The 17,470-nt window shown below is 59.0% G+C and overlaps 1 protein-coding gene across 1 annotated transcript in view; it reads right to left on the bottom strand.

Annotated features, from left to right (window-relative positions):
* The window catches only part of DSCAML1 (DS cell adhesion molecule like 1), an 87,654-nt gene that overhangs the window by 4,976 nt on the left and 65,208 nt on the right, over nucleotides 1–17,470 (bottom strand). The window contains exons 8-30 of the mRNA XM_059867241.1: nucleotides 15,645–15,923; nucleotides 15,323–15,442; nucleotides 15,008–15,184; nucleotides 10,397–10,596; nucleotides 10,008–10,104; nucleotides 9,777–9,905; nucleotides 9,223–9,390; nucleotides 9,001–9,071; nucleotides 7,895–8,135; nucleotides 6,849–6,995; nucleotides 6,620–6,775; nucleotides 5,939–6,078; nucleotides 4,626–4,779; nucleotides 4,310–4,427; nucleotides 4,057–4,220; nucleotides 3,768–3,866; nucleotides 1,919–2,107; nucleotides 1,555–1,842; nucleotides 1,312–1,467; nucleotides 1,162–1,192; nucleotides 698–816; nucleotides 417–569; nucleotides 21–215 (exon numbers count right to left, since the gene is read on the bottom strand). Coding sequence (XP_059723224.1) covers nucleotides 21–215; nucleotides 417–569; nucleotides 698–816; nucleotides 1,162–1,192; nucleotides 1,312–1,467; nucleotides 1,555–1,842; nucleotides 1,919–2,107; nucleotides 3,768–3,866; nucleotides 4,057–4,220; nucleotides 4,310–4,427; nucleotides 4,626–4,779; nucleotides 5,939–6,078; nucleotides 6,620–6,775; nucleotides 6,849–6,995; nucleotides 7,895–8,135; nucleotides 9,001–9,071; nucleotides 9,223–9,390; nucleotides 9,777–9,905; nucleotides 10,008–10,104; nucleotides 10,397–10,596; nucleotides 15,008–15,184; nucleotides 15,323–15,442; nucleotides 15,645–15,923 — 3,591 coding nt within the window. The remainder of the gene's footprint in view (nucleotides 1–20; nucleotides 216–416; nucleotides 570–697; nucleotides 817–1,161; nucleotides 1,193–1,311; nucleotides 1,468–1,554; nucleotides 1,843–1,918; nucleotides 2,108–3,767; nucleotides 3,867–4,056; nucleotides 4,221–4,309; nucleotides 4,428–4,625; nucleotides 4,780–5,938; nucleotides 6,079–6,619; nucleotides 6,776–6,848; nucleotides 6,996–7,894; nucleotides 8,136–9,000; nucleotides 9,072–9,222; nucleotides 9,391–9,776; nucleotides 9,906–10,007; nucleotides 10,105–10,396; nucleotides 10,597–15,007; nucleotides 15,185–15,322; nucleotides 15,443–15,644; nucleotides 15,924–17,470) is intronic.

The raw sequence follows: 17,470 nt of genomic DNA, 5'->3' as shown, positions 1-17,470 counted from the left end.
GAGGCGGTGGCCCTGCATACCTGTGTCCTGCGAGAGGCTGGCGCTGTAGCTGTCACTCTCAGTGACGGTGATGCCGTGCTGGGAGCCCACTGTCCTCCAGTCCGAGGTGAGGGTCCGTGCGGGGGTGGACGCCTGGCACTTGGTGAGTGTCCACTGGCTGGAGTACCGGTTGCGGGTGCTGTGCGCAGACTTCACGCTCTTCCTTGACACGGGGTCTATGGTACAAAGGTGGCAGAATCATGGTGGGTCCCTTCCACTCACCCCCAGCATGCTCTCCCCTCTCCCTGGAGCACAGCCTACTCCTTCTGCCCCCCACAGCAGCTGCTTTTGGGCACAGCCAGTGCTGGGGGACAGTTCCCCCTGCCCTGCCCTGTGTGTACAGCCCCAGCACAGCCAGCCCGGCCCCACACACTCACTGGTGCCAGGGCGGATGTCGGACATGTCGATGAGGGGCCCCGTGTTCTGGATCAGGGCCGGGTGATGCAGAGAGACGCCCGTGCAGAAGCTCTGGGGGTTCACTGCCTGGCTGAACTCCGTGTCGGTCACCGGGATCGTGGCTTTGTCATCCCCTGTGGGAGGGAGCTGGAGCTCAGACCTCTCCCTGGCCAGGCACCGTAGGCACCTGCTGGCCCACAGTCCATCCATGGGACCCCAGCACTCTGGGGCAGCAGGGGATGGGAGCTTTGCCTGAGCTTACCCAGCTGCTTGATGCCCTCCTTGTCCTCGATGAGGAGCTGCACCCGTGGGATGTCGATGTGCAGGCGGGGGCCCTGCGGGGGCCCCTTCACCGGCGTGTCAAAGCTGCGGTTATTCTTGCTGTGAGGTGAGAGGGGACGCAGACCCGCCCATTACCGGACAGAGCCCCGGCGGCTCCAGCCTGCCACGGGCTGGGGATTGCCACCAGCCAGCCCACCCGGGGCTCAGCTCTGCCCAGGCAAGCTCCAGTGTGGCTGCTGGGACCCTCGAGGGGGCAGGAGCAGCCAGCAGCACTGGGCTGCTGTGCCACAGATTCACTGCCAGTACCTTCACAGGTGTGCGTGCGAGAACGTCTGAAACTGAGTGAGGGCTGTACCCGGGCTTAAAAGCAGCCACGACCATCCCCAGCACCACCTATTCCCTGCCTGCCCACCCAGTCCCAGCCACAGCAGATGTGAGACTCACCTGATCAGCATTTCTGCCAAACTCTTTGCATCTGTGCAGGAGACACAAAAACCAAGAAGTTTTTTGTAGGAGAGCAGTTTAGGGCACAATGAGGCAGCCCAGGAACACAATGTGGGGTCCCGTGCACTGTGCCTCTGAATCCCATCTCACCTCGAAGCCTCTTCAGCCGCTTCTCCTTCCTCTTCTTGCGGATGATGAAGAGCAGGGCCACTCCCAGCGTGGCCAGGATCACGGGGCAGGCGATGGTGAAGAGCTTCTTCACGTCGTCACCTTCCCCTTGCGCAGACTTGATCGGGGGGATGGTGCCTAGGGCAGAGCAGGGGCGGGTGGGCACTCAGCGTGCCGGGACCCCCCTCTCTGGTGGCACTTCCCCCAGCCCGTGTCCCCACTCACTGCCGTCGTAGTCCAGCGTGGCGAACTGCGTGGTCTCGTTGCCGCAGCCGGCGCTGTTGCAGGCCTTCATGCGCAGCTCGTACCAGGTGGCCTCGCGCAGCTCGGTCAGGAACACCTCGCTGGAGCTGTTGGTGCGCAGGCTCTGCCACACCCAGTTGCCCTTGGGCCGGTACTCCAGGACGATGGCGGTGATGGGGCAGCCCCCGCTGCTCCAGCCCTGCAGGTTCAGCCGGGCGTGCGTGGAGTTGATGTGGGTGAAGAGGTGCTGGTCCTTGCTGAAGGAGGGCTCTGCGGGACAGGAGCTGTCAGGAGGGTGGGGAGGGGACCCTCGTGGCCGGGCAGGGACACCACGGGCCAGGCTCACCTCTGCCGTGGGTCTTGGCCTCGATGATCTCGCTGATGCGGCCGGCGCCGACGCTGTTCTTGGCCGCCAGCTTCACCTTGTACCAGGTGCCACACTTGAGGCTCTCCAGCTTGAAGGAGCGCTCGGAGGAGCTGATGAACACATCCTTCCACTCCTCGCTGTTGTCCACCGAGTACTGGAGCACAAAGCCTGTGGGAGCAAGGAGGGGGTCACCTCTGGGCACATGGGTGAGGGGAAGGGGTTATGGCTGGCACAAAGCCTGTGCCCACATCCAGCACAGCCTTGCAGTGACAGGGCACGCATCACACACCAATTCCTGCACTACTCTGTGCTCAGGAGCAGTGGTGGAACTTGCCTGCTGTGCCCACCACACAGAGCCAGGCAGGAGCCACGGACAAGAGGAGCGTGGGCACACCCAGAACCTCCTGAGAGCTCTGCCAGCGTCCCTGGTCACACCTTGCCTGCCCCCAGCATGCCCAGGATGGCCCCACTGCTCACTTCCACATGGGAGCACACGCTGTGATTGACTGGTGTGAGGCTATAAAGGGAAAGCCGGAATTAAGCAGCTCCCTCGGGAGGCTGCAGGGAAGTTGCTTCTGTCATTGCAGACCGCCTCCTCTCCCGTGATGAGGAGTATTAGGAAGCACACTGTGTCCTAGATGAGCAAACCTGTTACGCTGCCACCAACAAGGCACCTGGAGATGGCTGGTCTGGGCTTCCTGGGAGAGCAGGGGACACAGGGACAGCCCCAAGGGCATGGGGGCATCTCGGGACAGCACATCCCCGCTGCCTCGGCCGTGCTGACCAAACTTTCCTGGTGACAGGTTTGGCTATTTCTGCAGGATATTTGCCAATTCTCAAATAAAAATAGCAGGGAAGAGTAGGCTTCCTACCTTGCTGTGTGCATAATGAGCTGCACAAGGCAGGGCTGGCAGGATGGCCCCGGTGCCAACACCACCCAGGTACCACCGTGGCAATGCCACAGGGTTCAGGGGAAGGAGCTCTGTGAACACCCAGCTCCAGCTCGGGCAGAGCCGTGGGGACACTTCCCACACCTTCCCACCACCAAGGGCTCCCTGTGGATGGTGACACCAGGAGCTTCCCAAAGCCATGGGCATGTGATTCCCAGCAGTGTCAGCACCAGCCCTGACACCCCCACACCACCCACCCTGGTGCCTGCTACTGCTTATTTATTTATTTTGTACATGCGGTGTGTTTTTAATATTTCTAATCCAATTATAACCAAATTTATCAACAGAGTCCGCTGGAGTGAAAGGCTGCTGGCTGGGGAGATTTGCTTGTAATTACTTTCATGCTTTTAATTAATTGTAAGCGAGGTCTCCTTCCTCGCTCCCCGCTCCCCCCTCCACACGCAGCTGTTTCAACCTATAATTCATGAGATGAATCAGAGCAGAAAGGAGACTTGGGAAAGCTGGGATGCTCCTGGAGCCCTCCCAAAGCCCCCAGCCTGTCAGGGATGTGGGACAACTCCTGCTCTGGTGGGTTCTGAGTGGCACCAATGCCAGGAGACACGGAGCAGCTCTGGGGCTGGTCCTGGCCACCACCACCTCAGCACCCAGTGATGTGCCCTTCTTTAGCTGCATCAGTCCCTGCAGCTTGTCCAAAACACCTGACAAACCCCTCATCAGGGCTGGCAGCCCCTGCTAGGAGCTCAGAGGCATCAACCTTACTCTGAAGCATTTCTGAGGCATTTTGGAGAGGGGGAAACTGAGGTGCAGATACAAAAACATGCCACAGTGTGCCTGCAAATACGTTCCATTAGAATGGAACCAGTTGTGATTCTGGGATGAGCTGCTGGCAGCAGCCCCATCACCCACAGCAGCCCTACCTCGGATGGAGCTGCCCCCATTGTCCCCAGGGATCCAGGCCAGCGTGATGGACGATGCCGAGGTCTTGGAGACGGTCAGGCGGGGCTGGTCTGGGGGCACTAGGGAGGAGGGAAACCCATGAGCACCTCACACATGCAGAGTGCCCCAAACTGTGCCCCCAGAAGTGGCAAGGGTCCCTCACACTCATGCCTGGGCCAGCAGGAGCCCCTGGTGCAGGACAGAGCCCGGGCACTGGGCAGTGGGGATGGAGTGTGTCCGTGCAGGGCAGCGCGGAGCTGGAACCCTCACCTTGCACCAGCAGGTTGATGATGATGGTGTCGAAGCCCCAGGTGTTGGTGGCAGTGCAGGTGTAGTAGCCAGAGTCCTCGGCCTTCACCGAGCGCAGCACCAGGGTCCCGTTGGCCTGGATCAGGCGGTGGCCGTCCACTGTCACCGGGATGGCAGAGTCCTCGCTGCCAGGAGGACAGGGGGCACATCAGCCGTGTGTGGCACAGCCAGGGCTGGCACCAGCCCCCAGCAGGGCTGGCAGCCCCCTCCATACCTGTCCTTGGTCCACTTGATGGCAGGGACGGGCTCCCCGACGGAGTTGCACGGCAGCCTCACATCCTTCATCCACGGCGTGGTGACCGTGCCTCCAAAGGAGATGATCTTGGCGGGGGCTTGGGGGCAAGGAGGAGATCAGCCTGGGCGGCTGACCCCCCCGAGGTGTACAGACCTCCCCGAGGTGTAAGGAGACCCAGGACCCTGGTGCTGCCCCTCCTCTGCCCTGGGGTCACGCAGCCATCCCCATGCGGGCCGCAGGGCAGGGCACAGCGGCGGGGGTGTCCCCCCCAGGCTGGCAGCCCCCCAGGCTGTACCTTTGCCCGCAGGCTCGATGGTGACCTTCTCGCTGATGTTGCCGCGGCCGGCGGAGGTGACGGCGGCCACCCAGAGCAGGTACTGCTGCCCCCGGTTCAGGTGGGCGATGCGGTAGAAGAGCTGGTCCGGGCTGGTCTCGTACTCGCTGGGAGCCTGCGGAGGGGGACACGGGAAAGGGGGAAGATTCTGTGAGACCCTCAGCCCCTCGCCCTCAGTGCAGACCCCACAGCCCCTCGCGAGTTTATCCCGAGCGCAGCGGCTCGGCTCCGCTCACACCCCTCAATGCCGGGGAGAGCCGGCTGGGGTCGTGATTCCTCCGGGGAGCCGGCTGCAGCCCAGGAGCAGATGGCTGAGCATCCCTGCTCCCGGGAAAGGACGCTGCCCTGGCACCGCCGAGCTGCAGCAGCGCCAGCCTGGAGCCAACCCCAGCCGGGATGGCCCAAACCCACGAGAGGCCAAGGGGGTCCCCAAAACCCATGTGGGGTCACCTCATCACCCACAGCGCCTGCCCCAGCCCTGCGGTGGCCCTGCGGACAGGGCTGGCTGTGTGCAAGCACCGGGGACAGTCCCCATCACAGCGGGGACAAAGTCACCCTGCCCCGAGAATGCCACGAGGGCAAGGGCTGCCACCCGGCTGTGCCACCATGCCAGCAGCGGGCAGGGATGGGCTCCACGACCCCCGTGGCACAGGATGGGTCTATTAAAACATGACTTGGCAGGTACCTGTGTGCTCACAGTCGGCACATGTGTGCCCTTGCGGGGACACGGAAGTGAGTGTACCCCAAAGCAGACACACCTATATGAATATTGTGTAGTATACATAATTTTTTTTACCCAAATGACAGTTTTGACAAGATGCCAAGAAAACAATATCGGATCCCAGCGGTTTTACCAGTTGCTTTGATGAAAAGATTATGTTGCCCTGGAAACCAGAGGCTCAGATAGTGAAATGAGTTTGAGAAGGAGCTTTTGATAAGCACTAGTCTGCAGACCTCCCATCAACCTCTCCCTCACCAAGGAGGGATGGGGCCAGGTTGGATTTCTATTTAATTTTTGGTCAGCTGCTGGCATGTTTCCCTCTCTGGAGCAAGTGCTGAGCAGGGCAGATGCCAAAGAATGGGAACAGAGAGAAGATGGGACCATTCCCTGCTGCACAGTGCCCACGGATGCCCTTGGACAATTCCGCAGTGCTCCCCAAGAGGTCTTTGCTGCGGCTGCTGCCTTGCATCAGCTCTCCCTCCCGTTCCTGCTTGGCCAGCTCAGCATTCCCTGGCACACTGTGGCGATTCCCAGCCCCGCTGCCATCCCGTACCGGCTGCCCCGAGCCGGGGCTGGAGCAGAAGATGGTGTACTTCCGAATGATGCCGTTGGGCTTGGCCGGCGGCAGCCAGGACACCACCACGCTGCTGGCAGAGGACGGCACCGCCTTGATTCCAGCCGGGGGACCTGGAACTGAGGAGGGAGAGCGTGGCAGAGCTGGTGCCAGGAGGTCTCCAAGGTCTCTGCCCAGCTGGGAGATGTGACAGCACCCTGCTGTGGGGCTGGCATCCCAGCCACACCCGGGGGAGCAGCTGCGATGGTGGTGTCACACACAGGCAGGGACGGGTCTGCCTGCAGGACACCTCTCCACGGGTGCCTCTGGTCCCCGTCTGAGCCAGAGGCAGGAGGGTTAATTGCAGCCCAAGCTCTGCTTTAGAAATCATGATTGGCTTTTAATGGCCATCTCCTTAATCTGTCAGCCGTACCCTGCCCAGCTGCGCCTCCCTCCCAGCATCTGGCGCTTCCTAGGACACAGGCCCAGGGATGCTCTGCTAGCGAGCTAATGGCATTAAAGTAGGGCAGGCGGGGTGTAAATATTTAAATATCAGCACTTAAGGAAAAGGAAAGAAAGGGAAAGGGAAATGGCCTGCCCATGGCTGTACACGGGGGGTTTCCCCTGTGCCCCTGCAGCCGCTCCGGCCCCTGGGCACGAGCGGGTGGCAGAGCCACTTACTGTCCTCCTTGGTCTGGATGTAGAGCACGCTGCTGCGGACGCCGTCACCCGCCTGGGTGTAGGCCAGCACCTGCACGCTGTAGTTGGTGAATTTCTCCATGCCCCGCAGCTCCACTCGCTCCCGCGTGGTCGTGATGTTCTGCATCTCCCCCCACTCTGCAGGAGAAGAGCCTGTCAGCCCCTGTGTCCCCCAGGTCCCCCGTGTCACCCGCTGCCCAGGTGTGCTCACCTCCATCCATGTAGAGGGACCAGAAGATGACCCGGTAGCCCTTGAGCACCCCGTTGAGGGTGCTGCGCGGGGGCTCCGACCAGGAGATCACGGCCACGTCCGAGGTGATGGAGATGGCTCGCACGTTCTCGGGGGGCTGGCTGGGAACTGGGGAGTGGAGGGATGAGGAGGACAATCAGCAGGAGGCTGGAGATGCCAGGCTGAAGGAGCTGTGTCCCACACAGCCACCCTGACTGCACCCACACAAACCCCACTGTGCTGCTGGAAGCCTCAGCCAGTCCTGCCCAGCAGGGCTCTGCCTCCAACGTGCAGTTTTCCTTCTCCTAGGCCAGTGAGGTGGGTGTGAACCCTGTGCTGGTGGTGACAGGGAGGATGCTTCCCAGCGAGGGGAGAGTGGGAGAGCTGGCTGGATGCGAGGTAATTAGATCCCATTGCCCCGCAAGAGGTAACTCTAATTTTTATGAGCATTTAAATGATAATACATCACCGTAACGATCCTCTTTGAAAATGATTATTGTTTCATATTACTTAGGTGCAAAAATATAAGCACCATGTAATTAGGGACAGAGTATAATAAACTAATACAGATAGTCCGTTTGAACAAAATGAAGGTAATATAATTATGGAAAAGACACTATTGCTAAAACAGGGGCCCTTGAATACCCCGGGAGGAGTGCTAATACAGCCAGGAAACGATGGCGGTTTGACAGGCTAACGAGAGCCTTAATTAAGTCTGAAAAACTGCTGAGCAAACGCATTGCAAAACTTTTTCCTCATTGTTTTTAAAACGACCAAGGCCGTCAGTGACTGTGTCCCAGATGGAAACCTGCCTGGCACTTCAGCAGTGCCAAAATCCACCTTGCACCCTTTGGCTGTGCCACAAGCCCAGCACCACGGGTGTCCTGATAGCGCTGTGCTCCTGGTCCCTCCCAGGGAGCTGTGAGGGCGCACACAGCCACCACCCCAGACCTGTGTGACAGGATGGGCATCAGCTGAGGGTGCCCTGGGTGGGACCTGGACCTGGCTTGTCACTGGGCCGTCCTTACCGTCCTCCAGCGTGGTGGCGTTGATCTCGCTGGACGAGGGCCCCGTGCCCGCGCGGTTGAACGCCTGCACCACCACCCCGTACTGCGCAAACTTCTTGAGGTTGTCCAGCGTGTAGACCTCGCTGTCCCCCGTGGCCTTCATCTCCACGATGCTGTACTGCCCGTTGCTGCCCGGGCTGTTCTCCCGGTAGCCAATCTGGTAGCCACGGATCACCCCGTTCTGCAGCTCCTTCTTCGGGGCCTGAGGGACAACGAGGGCAGGATGGAGCAGTGTCACAGGGGTGGGAGGCTCACAGGACTCCGTGCCCCAGCCATGTCTCCCCAGGGGCTTTTCCCAAGGCTTTCAAGTTGTTTTCCCTCCCCACTTTTCCCTGAGTAGCAGAATAGGGATAAAAAAGGTCCAGCGGGTCCTCAGAGCAACCAGAGAGGAAAGTGCTGCCTGGACAGCACTAATCCCCAGCTGGAGCAGGAGAAATCCCAATTCTGGCAGCCTGGGAGGCCAGATTGAGATCAATCTTAACAATATTTCTCTGAAGCATTAACAAATCAATAGGGTTGATTGCAAATTTATGTTACAATGCCAGGGCGATCCATCTTGCTGAAATACTCCTAAAACGAAGTGACTTATCTTTCAAGTGAATCTTACTTTTCATTAATCTGTTTTTCAGTGCTTAAGGGGAGGTGGGGGGAGAAGCTGGAACCCTAAATTTATTGACTTAGCAGTTCATTCCCAAGTCCTAACTTTGTAATCAATTTTATTTTTCATTAGGCAGCTTTGGAAAAATAAATCCGATTCTAAGTTTTATTGATCTCTGCTCAAGCACTTTGCAACCCAGCACCTGAGTTTTTACATATTTATCCTCTCTGCCCCATGGTCCCCCACGGACACCCTATGAGATAATGAGCATGTTGTAAAACATGATTGATAAGAGCCCTGAGCAGTAAGGTGAGCTGCTTGCCCAGCCTGCAGGTTTTCCCTTTTCCTGGGAGATTCTTCCTGATTCTTGTAACATTGATGACATGCTGGATCTCAGGACAAGCTGGGACAGCATTTGGCCAAACCCTCATAGCCAAAAAACCCCACACACCACCCCAGCCTCACTCACCTTCCAGGTGACCTGGATGCTCTGGGATGTGATGGGCTGCAAGGTGACATCCATCGGAGGGCCATCGGGAGCTGAGAGAGAGAAACACAAAACAGCACAGTGAGAAGGCTCAGGAGCTCCTCACCAGGAAATCCCCTGGCTGTACCTCAGCCAGCTTCCCCCCAGGCTGCAGCCCCCATGTTCCCCCTGCCCACCATCCCCACCAGGAGCCCTGGGAGGCACCTGCTTCCTCGGTGCTGATGGTGAGCTCCTTGCTGGGCTCGCTGCGCCCGATCTTGTTGAAGGAGTACATGCGGATGCTGTACACCGAGGCGGGGTGCAGGTCCACGATGTTTGCCTGGTTGATGGTCGGGGAGATGTTGCGTGTAGACTGCTTGAAATCCCAGGAATCTGGAAGAGCATTGGAGTGAGGCAGAAGGGTCAGAACCTGAATCCCATCCAGGGTCTGCAGTGCTGAGGGGGCCATGATCAGGCAGGTGAGGTCCCCAGGCACCTCCAGCTCTGGTACCCCTGGAGAGGTGCTGCTTCTCTCTCTCGCTGTTGTGCGCTGGGGTTCAACTTTTTGCAAATATTGTCTCTTTTAATATTCCCTTTCAAATGCTCCCATCCAACAGAAATTTCCATATTTCATTAATGCTGCTCTCTCCTTTCTTCATCAAAGGAACCGGGATGCAGAATATTCCCTTGGAGGCGCCGGTGGGGCAGTCCCACACCTGCCTGTGCAGGCCAGCCCCAGCCCCACTGTGCCGTGGGGAGGGGACATCACTGTCACCTACCCGACTTGTTCTTGTACTCGATATCGAAGCCGGTGATGATGCTGTTGCCGTCAAACCGCTGCGTCCACCGCAAATTCATACTCCGGGCTTTCACCTCACGGATCTCCAGCTCCGGCGGGTCAGGGGGCTCTTGGGGACACGCAGGCAGGTTAGGGACAGAGGCAGAGGAGGCCCCCAGGAGCAGGGGGACCCACTCAGCAAGGCAGGGCTCAGGCAGGGGGGATGGAGTACCTTGGACCGTGAGCTGGATCAGGCCTCTGTCCTCGCCGTAGGAGTTGATGGCGTGGCAGGAGAAGAAGACGGAGTCCCCGCGGTCGGCTGGTTTCAGCTGCCAGTGTTCCAGGGAGAGGAGCCAATTCAGACAGAGCTGCCCCAGCACTGTGCCCTGCCTTCCCCTGCCTGCTCCCACCACAGTGCCGCTCACTGGAGCTGCAATCCCTCCCATGGCACTCCTAACACCCCTCTGGGCTCAGCTTTGCTACTCATGGAGCCCAGCGCAGTGCCAGGCTCTGTGACACCCCCTGGGGACCACCACACCCTCCCTGCACCTTCCCTTCTCCTCTCCCACACCCAGCGAGACCCCCGGCAGCCCGGGCAGGTGCAGGACAGCCGGCCCTCACCTTGAGGGTGGAGATGACCTCGTCGCCGTTGTCCTTGGTGGTGATGGCGTAGCGCATGTTGCGGTCGGGGTCGATGACGGTGTCCCCCTTCTCCCAGCGGATGATGATGGGCCGCTCGCCCCGCGCCGTGCAGTTCAGCTCCTTGGTCTGGCCCTTGATGGCGATGGTGGTGTTGGGGTGGGAGGTGATCATGGCCGGGACTGCGGGGAGGCAAAGCATCACCCGCGTGCCCGGGGGGACGGGCAGGTGCCACCTGTGGCTGCCGGGCCCCGCAGAGCCCACGGAGCCGCCGAGGACGCGGCGCACGCGGCTCTCACCGAGCGGCCGCGCAGCCCCGAGCGGAACCGTCGCGCTGCATTATACAGCTCAGGATCATAAAATAATGAAGCAGATAAATTTTATAATGCATAGCATTACACCGGGGTAGACAATAAAACGTGAAAGACAAATAACCAAGTGCACACTATAATGAAGAGAAAGCCTCCAGTCTGAGACGTGCGGGTATGAATTATTGACTAAGGTTTTACACTCCCGAGGATGAGAGGAAGAATGTTTTCCATCACGGATTTGCATAATTCACTCGTATAAACCTGGGCAGAATACAGAGTGTGATTTCCCATCAGCAAGGCCGCCTTTGCATTGCAGATGCCAGAGATGATTTCTTTTTCATAGCCACCCCAATATACAAACGGGGCCAGTGGGGACACCACGTGCAGTGGCCACCCCCTGGCAGGGGTGCAGAACCCAGAGGTGCTCGAGCAGGGGGTGCAGCCCAGATGGATATGGCTGATCAGTGCTGTGAGGATGCTGTACTGATCCCTCTCCTGGCTCTTCCCTGCTCCAAGAGCCAAGCTCTTTGTGCCACCCCAGTGCCATGCAGTGGGCAGGCTGTGGCAGGCACCACACAGGAGGAACGGGCTGAGGGACCGAGGGCAGGCTGGGTAAGCAGAAAAAAATGTAATGCATAAACAAACAGCAGTGCTGAGTCCTGCAGTAATGTATGATAATGACAATCCGCAAAGGCAACACACACTGTTCTAATGGGACACAAGAGGCTCTAATGAGCTACGACTCCTCGGCTTTCTGTGGCAATGTAATTCAATTAACAGCAAAGGAAACCTTTCCTCCTGAGCTGCTGGAGTTTGTGGGGTGCAGGACAGTGCAGTGCCCGTGGACATTCCTGCCCCAAGGGGGGCATGGCACTCCTGAGCTGGCAGGGATTGCAAAGAGCAGGGATGTTGTGGCAGTGCAGTCTGGCCCACCAAGGGTCACAAGAAGCAGCCCAAGACTTCTCCAAATTCTGCCCTGTCCCATCCCCAGAGCTCTGATACCTCTTCCTGTCTCAGCCCCAGGTCAGGGACACACCAGGACAGAGGCAGGCCTGGGAAGGACCAGCACCTTTGTCCCTTGGGGTAAGGACAGAGCACAGGGACAGCCGGGGGCTCTTTCACTTTCCCCAGGGCAGGGCTGACTGCACAGCACAGCACAAGGGCACACACAGCTGGAGGAGGGGCTCAGCACCCAGTCCTGGCTGGCCTTGCCAGGTTCCTGCCCACTGTCCCCTGCTCCTGCCATGGGAAACCATCCAGGGGCCACCCAGATATTTGGCAGACAGGGCCACTGGGGATGTGGTCCCTGCACTCAGCCCTCATTCAGCCCAGGCTGGAGCACAGTGCAGCAGCAGAGGGTGAGGCCATGGGGCTGAAGGGGCAGGACAGCCCCTCAGGGCTGCAGCAGCCTTGGCTACACCAGCCCCTTCCCAGCAGAGAGCACAGGCCCCGGGAGAGGAGCTCTGTTTCAGGCTCTGCTTCACTGAAATGCACTTATTGATGTTTGATTAAAAGCAGCTCCTTGGATGTAAACATATCAACTTCTCTCAATTGCCAGGGTCCCACGGGAGCTGCACGTAGTCCAGAGCAGGAAAAGAGCACAACAAACCCCAAGAAAACCCCAAGCAGCTGTGAGGATAGCACAAATTAGGCATTGGTGCCTGACACCTGCCCTGGAGCAGCTCTGCAGCTTGCAGAGGGACCACATTGCTTGGGACTGGCTGCAGAGACCTCCAAGGGTGGCTGATGGCTGCTCCTAACCAGTCTGTGATCCCTTCCTGGGTGCAGGGCATCAATAAGGTGGCATCAGCCAAGCTCAGTCTGGGCAGACAGGCTTCCTTCGAGGAGAGCTCACCTCCAACGCCGCCTGTGCCCTCCATTCTGTGCCCACCAGGGCACACCCTCCCACCCAGCCTCTCCCAGTGCCCACGGCCTTGTTCACAAGGCCACAGGCAGAGTTGGTGCCCCTGGCTGGGCAGAGACAAGCCTGGGAACAAAGGAAGCTGACAGCCAGCAGCACGCTGCCGTCCCACACCTGGCTGGGGCACGAGCCGCCTGGCAGAGCACTGGTGACAACTGAATGAGAACAGTGACAAGGGTGACAAGGGCTGTGCCTGCCTCCCTCGCCCCCCTCTTTCTTGTTTGGAGCTGGCTCTGTGATGTTAATTTGATTGCACCCGTCTCAGCTTCCTTTCTACACTGATTAGCTGAGTTTCACCTGAAGCATAAGATTAATTCAAATTGCATGGAAGCAATCAGTTATGCTCGTGCTGCGTGGCAGTGAACTTCCAAAGAGGGCTGTGCCACGACCACGGACAGAGACCCCTCTACCTGCCCCCTGGCTGGACCCCTGGCACGGAGGTGCTGGCACGGAGCAGGCAGAGGAGCCCCCTCCCCAGTGCCCAGGGGGCTGCCACTCTGGCACAGCCAGCAGGACCCCAGGGATGTGACTGTCCCCATCCCATACGCTCCTGACACCCGGGCAGGTGTGCAGCCATGTGCTAAATGGCATTTATCACGCCCTGCTGGGCCCCTCACCTGCGCCCAGCCCAGCCTGCTGTCCCCCCAGGCACACACTCAGATACTCCAGCACTCCCCACCTTCCACTCCCTGCTAGAGGCTGGTGAGTTCCTTCCCAAAGCAGGGAAGGACAGACTGCCATGCTGTGGGAACCCAGGGGCGGTGGCACCCATGGACAGGAAAGCCTCAACCCCGTGGGTGACACTCCCCAAGAAAAGCTGGTGGCTTTCCCCACCCACCACCCCCTGATAAAAACATCATCCAGCTGCTCCTGGCTCTGCCCAGCCCAGGAACTCAGGCACACGCTGCCCAGTGTGCCACCTGGCTGTCCCAGCTCACCCCTGGCCGTGGTATCAGGGCAGGGGACGTGTGACACCAGCTGGCTGGGGCACTGCCCTCTCCCCTGCTGACTGCCAGCACGCTTTGTTTGGGCTCTGATTAACTCTCATTTAACTCAGTCCGCAGTGGCCTGACTTTCAGGGAAAGCCAGTGCTGATCTCCCTTTAATTGGGCTGACATTTCGCTAAACAAACAAAAACCCCAAAATGAAACAAAACAAAGAGCCCATCTAATGCTTAATTGGCTGTGGCGCTTCGTCTACCTATTCATCCAAACCTTTTCAAAGGCAGCGAGGGCTCCGAGGGCTCCGGGAGATGCAAAAGCACTCGCATAATAAGGTTATGTGCTATTCAAGTCAGCAAGCAACCTGTCCTGGGATGCAATTACAGGAGCTAGCAGGGACACGGCACCAGTCCGGGCTCCCAGACTTGGCATGCTCACTCGGGATTAATCGCCTTGACTTTGTACCTGCACCTCATTGAAGTGCCTTGTTTGAAGTGGCTGGGTTTGATTCATCAGTCGCAGGGATAAATTAAACAGCTGACAGCCAGGGGAACGGGAACCTGGGAAGGCAGAGGCTGGGTGGGGAGGGGAGAAGCCCCTGAGAGAAACAGCTGCTGGTGTCAGGGAAGAAAGCACCAGGCTGGGGAGGGGAGGCCAGGGCATGGTGGTGACCAGAGAAGGCTGCACGTCCCCTCTGCCCACAGCATCCTGGGTGGGCGAGCAAGGGGTCATGGCTCCCATGGCTCCACCAGCAGCCTCCATCCCCTCTGGCACAGTGTGCTCACTGCCTCATTCCCAGCATGGTCAAGTCAAAGTTTCATCCTTCTGAGCCCAATCCTGACCCCAGCCCCTCCTGGAGACACCAGGAGTGAGGGTGATTGTTTTGGACCCCCTCCACCACCTCCTTTTGGAGGCTTGAATGCTCCCAGCAGCAACGAGCCCAATAACTAACAGGGAGCTGGCAATTATACATTCTGCTGATAGCAACGGGAGAGCAATCCAATAACACACACAGTTCAAACACGGTGTCTAACAACACTTCCCAGCCCATCCCTGTCAAAGCAGCCCAGCTATTTCCTTTCCTCCTGGATGATGTAGATTGATTGCCTGGTTTTATTAAAGACAAAGTGTGTTTAATAGCAAAAGGGAAGCAGGTCCCTGGAGGGGAGGAATCGATGCCCTCCCGTGCCCTGCATTGATCGTGGGGATGCGTGGGGCTGAGGCTGGAGCACGGCTGGTGTGGGTGGAACCCTCAGAACAGAGAGGGAGGCTGCACCAGACCAGGCTCTGCTGGTGACCCCATGTCCCACAGCCACCCTCACCGTGCTCCCCTCTGCTCCCCAGGTCACCGCTGTGGCCCTGCCAGGAGCAGGTCCCTGTCCCCGTGACGATGCCCCGTGGCACAGCCCTGGGTACCTACTCTTGACAGTGAGGAACATGGACTTGCTGATGTCAGTGCCCACGCCGTTGCTGGCCTGGCAGAGGTAGTAGCCGATGTCCTCCTCCAGCACGTGGCGGATGAGCAGGGAGCTGTTGGGCAGGATCTGGATGCGGCCCGTCAGGGGGATGGGGTGGTACTGCTGGGGGTTGCCACTTCCTAGGAGGGGACACAGAGACACAGAGCTCAGCTGAGGCAGAGCAGCTCTCATGAGGCTCGGAGCTGGGGTGGCCATGCCTGAGGGACTCTCCCCAGCCTGCACTGACATCCCCACCCGCTGCTGTGACCCATCCCTACCTTTAGCGTGCTTCCACATGACTTTGGGAGGGGGGTACCCATCAACAGAGCAGTTCAGCACCCCGGCTTTTCCATAAATGCCATCTTGGTTGTTGGGTTGGACCACAAAGCGAGGAGGCACTGCGGAGTTTGGGAGGAAGGACGGTCACTGCAGGAAAATCCCCATCAGATCCCCACAGCTCCCCCCTGCCTGCGAGCACAGGGGTGCCGTGGCTCAGCCTTGCTCCTCACCCTCCCAAATTCCCCCTGCTGCCCACTGTGCTGCCTTCCCTCTCTCCCTCTCCTGCCAGGAGCGGGTGGGATGTGGGGGCCCCGGGCTCACCCCGCACGATGAGCTGCCGCTCCCGGCTGACGGTGGCAGCGTCGTTGCTGGCGATGCAGGTGTAGTTCCCGTTGTGCTTGAGGGACACGCTGGAGATCTGCAGGGAGCTCATGAACTCCTTGCTCTCGATGGTGACCCCAGAGCCAGAGAGGATGACGTGCCCGTCCTTCCTCCAGGTGATGTGGATGGGCATGTCCCCGGAGGAGACCACGCAGGGGATGTAGAGGAGCTGTCCGATGGAGGCTGGCGGGAACTCGAAGGGCTGGATCAGCGGAGGGACTGTCGAGGGGAGAGGCAGAGGATGCTGGAGAGCCCATCCCAGGAAAGCCTTCCTTGAGTGGGGATGGGCTGCAGCGGGGCTTGGGGAAGATGCAGTCCCGGGAGGAGAAGCTCAGAAACTAAGACAGGCTTTGATTCCACCAGGAACAAGGCCAGGGGACAGCGGGAGGTGCCATCAAGCAGAGAACAGCAGGAAGACTTCTCCCACCTGGCAGGGCCACCCTGCTGAGATTGGGATGGAGAAACGCTGACCCTGCACTGGGGAAAGCCCCAGCCACCTCCAGCACGTGCCACCCGAAAATCCACCTCAGCATTTATCCACTCCCAGAAAAGCCATTATTAGATGGATGCTTTTCTTAAAGGTGCTGGATTCAGAACCAGCCATTATCTTTCTGATAACTTAATTAGGCAACTGCAGCAGCATCTCTGGCAATGTGGGAGGGGGAAGAAAGCAGAGAGAGGGAGACAATTAGCTTAACAAGGCTCAGCACCTGGTAGATGAGATCCTCGTTCTGCAGTCTCCATAATTAAATTAGCAGCCTGCCAATTGTCCCTTCGGCAGCAGGGAGCTCCCCTCTCGTGCAGGCACACGGGCAGTTCCCTGGACCCCCACGCACTTCCCTGGGCTCCCACCTCCACCCTGTGCCCATCCCATCACTCAGGTATCACTGCTGCCTGGTCCAGAGCACAGCAAGCAGAGGCTGTCACTGTCCCCCAGGTGGGAGTCCAGGTGGGCAGGCAGGTACAGGCGGGGCTGGCCTGTCCCTCTGCTGGTGACAGCAACGTGGCTCGAGCTGCCAGAGCCATAGAGCCAGTGCTGCCTGTTTTCCATAATTAATGAATAATTAATTGGGAATGCACTGCAGTCTATTGCAGAGCGGGGATGGGCTTGCGGACCGCGCCTCTCCAAACACGCCCCTCTGGCCCACAGGCAAGATCTCCCTGCTCCAGCTTCCCACAAACAGAGCTCACAACTCCCCTTTCCTTCCCAGATCACTTCCCACTGTGATTCTCCTTTCTCCAGAGCTTCCAGGCTCTCACTTGCCTGCAGCCTGGAGCAGCCTGCTCCGCAGAGCCCATCCCAGCAGCTCCAATGCAGAGGTGACCCTGTGAGCAGCCTCTGCCTTCCTGCAGGGCAAAGCATCACCCCACAGTGCCCTGGTACTGTGTCAGCCCTGTGCTCCCCTAAACTGCAGCTTCCTGAGCAGGGCTGTGTGGGAGCCCCCGGATGGCACCAAAACACAGGGGAATAATTAAAACCTTCAAAGAGGTCTGCAGGAGTAAGGAGCTGTCAGGGCACCTTGGAGGAGGCTGGATTTTGGATTGTGCTGCTGGGGAAGTGCAGGGAAGAGGCCCCAGAAGCACCCCTGATCAGCAAAGCCCTGTGGGGCAGGGAGGTTTGGAACTGGGATCCTGGGGGTCCCTGGCTAAGCAGCAGCAGCTACACCTGGGCAGGAGCTTCCCTCAGCACGAGATGGGGATGAGGCCTCACGAGCAGGGCTGCACATCCCCGTTCCTGGGGGGAGCAGTGCCAGAGGGAACTGTAA

The sequence above is a fragment of the Haemorhous mexicanus genome, chromosome 24 (assembly GCF_027477595.1).
Source record: "Haemorhous mexicanus isolate bHaeMex1 chromosome 24, bHaeMex1.pri, whole genome shotgun sequence".
NCBI lineage: Eukaryota > Metazoa > Chordata > Aves > Passeriformes > Fringillidae > Haemorhous > Haemorhous mexicanus.
This window is presented reverse-complemented; position numbering and strand designations above follow the sequence as displayed.